Source organism: Austrofundulus limnaeus, unplaced genomic scaffold (assembly GCF_001266775.1).
Source record: "Austrofundulus limnaeus strain Quisiro unplaced genomic scaffold, Austrofundulus_limnaeus-1.0 Scaffold2946, whole genome shotgun sequence".
Classification (NCBI taxonomy): Eukaryota; Metazoa; Chordata; class Actinopteri; order Cyprinodontiformes; family Rivulidae; genus Austrofundulus; species Austrofundulus limnaeus.
Window position 1 is genome coordinate 5,719 of NW_013955348.1, and position 1,547 is coordinate 7,265.

Genomic DNA, 1,547 nt, shown 5'->3' on the forward strand with positions numbered 1-1,547 from the left:
GATTACGTGTGTTGTGATTCATTGACAGCCATACCTTCTGCTTTTCAAGATAATGATGACTGGTATATAATTTAGTTATTAGCGGTACTGCCTTTTAATTTTAGAAAGCGCAAATCCGCTTATGAATTATAAAAATTAGTAAGTCCGCTAAAGCGCAAATGAAATATTTAGGTCCGTAATTAGTGGATTTGCGCTTTAGCGGGCTGGTGCCCACCACTGGTAATTACCATAATTAGGCACAAAATGGTCCTCCAGCTGTTTCTTATTCAAACCACTGACTTTTACATCCTTTTGTTGTCCCTGTACCAGTGTTTTTGAGGCTTTAAAATTTAAAGTAAACATTTTTCCATTAAATTGTACAGGTATTTGATTAACTGTTGGATAAGTTTACTATGTTCCGTTGTGAATGAAGTATGATCACTGCCATCTGTTTTATTTAGCCTTCACACAACTTTGATCAGAACTGAGGTTTGGGTGAAAGCATGACTTCACATGAAGCTGGAGCAGTGTGTTCAACGTTTACCTGAATGTCTCATCACTGTAACTGGATTAACGAAAGCTKCCAGCACAAACAAGGCTTGAGCCATGTGTTGAAGGCTGAGCTGCTCTCAGGTCAAAGTGCTGTTAGCTCCTGATGACTCTGTGTTTCTGAGTGTAATCCAGTGTTTCGCTCTGTCACCGTCTTTCCTCTGACCTAAAGTTTGGATGTTTCCTCTCAGGGSTTGGTGCCGTCCTGTGGGATGGGTGACGGCCAAGAACAGGACCAGTACGAGGAGCGCCTGAAGGAAGTCTTTTACAGTTTTGAYGCCAGCGGCTGTGGCTCTCTGAGCTCCGAGGAACTCTCAGACCTCTGTCAGTCTCTGCACCTGGATGAGGCCACACCAGCTCTGTTCCACAGGCTGCTGCAGAACCAGGACCACCTCAGTGCCAGGGTAAGATTGACTCAGAATCAGAACCTCTTCTGATGATTGGGCCATTTGTGATCTGTTTATTTTATTTTTTCTTTTCTTCTGGTCTTTTATCTTTTTCTGTCTTTTTGCTGCTTTTCTTGCTGTCTTGTTGAGAACATTTATTTCCTCTCATCGTTGTTCAACTCTGCATCTACCACCCTGACAACTTGCTTAATGAGTATTCCCAAATRTATTTTATTCTTTATGTGGAAATGAATCAAACTAAAGAGCCAAAAAGGATCTGTGTTGTGATCTCACAGTACTGTAAGATGCAACCCTCAGACTGTGTGTTGTTGGATTAACTCTCAGCTACTGCCACCAAATATTTGCTCATAATTAGCTGAGTTGTGACCATTTCTTTGTTGGCTTTAGTGGCAACCTTGAATTGGATCAACTCAAAAAATGTATTCGGTTTTAGATTTACATTAGGGCTGCAGCTAACTATCATTTTAGTAGATGATTAATCTATTGATTTATACTGACGATTGATCGAGTAATCGGATATAAACAAAATTGCCATGTTCTGCAGTAATTAAGTTTATTTTATGAGAAATACAATTATTTAATATTGTGAAGGGGTAATCTTGCTGCTGACCC

At 40.2% G+C, this 1,547-nt stretch overlaps 1 protein-coding gene across 1 annotated transcript in view; it reads left to right on the forward strand.

Annotated features, from left to right (window-relative positions):
* Nucleotides 1-932, forward strand: part of LOC106511575 (ninein) — a gene marked incomplete at its 3' end in the record, with an annotated part of 6,431 nt that extends 5,499 nt beyond the window's left edge. The window contains 1 exon segment of the mRNA XM_014000333.1: nt 720-932. Within this exon segment, the coding sequence (XP_013855787.1) occupies nt 741-932 (192 nt within the window).
* Between the last annotated feature and the right edge of the window lie 615 nt (nt 933-1,547).